Source organism: Myotis lucifugus, unplaced genomic scaffold (assembly GCF_000147115.1).
Source record: "Myotis lucifugus unplaced genomic scaffold, Myoluc2.0 scaffold_18, whole genome shotgun sequence".
NCBI classification, from domain to species: Eukaryota; Metazoa; Chordata; class Mammalia; order Chiroptera; family Vespertilionidae; genus Myotis; species Myotis lucifugus.
Genome location: NW_005871066.1, coordinates 7,275,708 through 7,276,911, shown reverse-complemented (window position 1 = coordinate 7,276,911; position 1,204 = coordinate 7,275,708). Strand labels below are relative to the sequence as shown.

At 70.5% G+C, this 1,204-nt stretch overlaps 1 protein-coding gene across 1 annotated transcript in view; it reads right to left on the bottom strand.

Moving 5' to 3' along the window:
* The window catches only part of AMPH (amphiphysin), a 128,485-nt gene extending 128,061 nt beyond the window's left edge, over positions 1-424 (bottom strand). The window contains exon 1 of the mRNA XM_023751011.1: positions 325-424. Within this exon, the coding sequence (XP_023606779.1) occupies positions 325-393 (69 nt within the window). The 5' untranslated portion in view covers positions 394-424. The remainder of the gene's footprint in view (positions 1-324) is intronic.
* Between the last annotated feature and the right edge of the window lie 780 nt (positions 425-1,204).

Sequence of the window (1,204 nt, the reverse complement as noted above, 5' to 3'; positions counted from 1 at the left end):
CGGGGCGCCGGGGGGACAGCCTCTAGGCGCGGCTTGAGCTTCTCCATCCCCCCGGGGGGGGGGGGGAGACTAGGGGCTTGGGCACGACCCCGGGCCCCCGGGGGCCCGGGGTCGGGGCCCCCCCTGAAGTTCCCCCCCTGGAGTCCGCCTTCCCCCCGCAGCCCTCCGGCGGCGCCCCGCTGCTGCAGTCCCCGCGGCGCAGGGCAGGGGCGTCCCCCGCGGCCCCCCCGCCGGCCCTGCCCCGCCGCCTGCCCCCGGCGCTCCCCGGGCCCCCCGAGGCCCTCGCCGCCCGTCCCGCCACCTGCACCGCCGCCTGTCTCTGACCTTTTCCTGCGCGCGGTTGATTCGTTTCTGGACGTTCTTGGCGAAAATGCCCGTCTTCATGTCGGCCATGGCTGCGGTGCACGGAGGCTGCGAGGAGCCGAGCGGGCGCGGGGTGGCTGCGGCGGCGAGGAGGAGGCGAAGGAGGCGGAGGAGGCGGAGGAGGAGGGTGAGGAGCAGCGCGAGAGGAGGAGGAGCGGGAGCGGCGGCGGGAGAGGCGGCGGGAGCTCCCGAAGCGGCAAGGGAGCGGCGCGGCGGCGGGGAACCGGCTTAAAGCGACAGCGCCCAGGCGGGATGCGCTGGGACTGGAGGCAGCACCAGGCAGGGTGGGGAGACACAGGGGAAGGGCTCCGAAGTCAGAGCGACCAGATAGTGCCTCCGTGATGGAGGAGGGGGCCCGGAAGAGAAAGAGGGTGAAGCCAGCAACGGACCCAGAGCCTGGGCAGCTCAGGGATGCCTTGAAGGCGGAGTTTGTGTAGGGGGGCGGTGGGAAGGGGTCCAATTCTCTCCAAGCCAAAAAAAAAAAAAAAAAAAAGGGGGAAAGGGAAAGGCTGGGGGATGTGGGAGCCTGGGAGCCAGCAGGATTGGAGCTGCCCTGAAGTGCAGGGGGCTGGGCGGGTCTCCCAGGAGTGCCAGCTGGGCCACCCTGGCCGCAGAGCGCACCCTCACCTCCCGTGCGTTCAGGAAGAAGGGCTGGACCTCGCCTGCCAGGGAGGCGCACTGCTCAGGGAGCTGCTGGGAAACAGGTCAGTGCAGGGGCCAGAGCTGCAGTGGAGAGGCAGGTAGAGGGGACGGAGGGAGGACCACAGCTGGCACCCATTTAAACCTTAAGACAAGACGTGGGGCCTGCGTGGGCAGGGGACTCTGTAATCCCTGCCCTGAG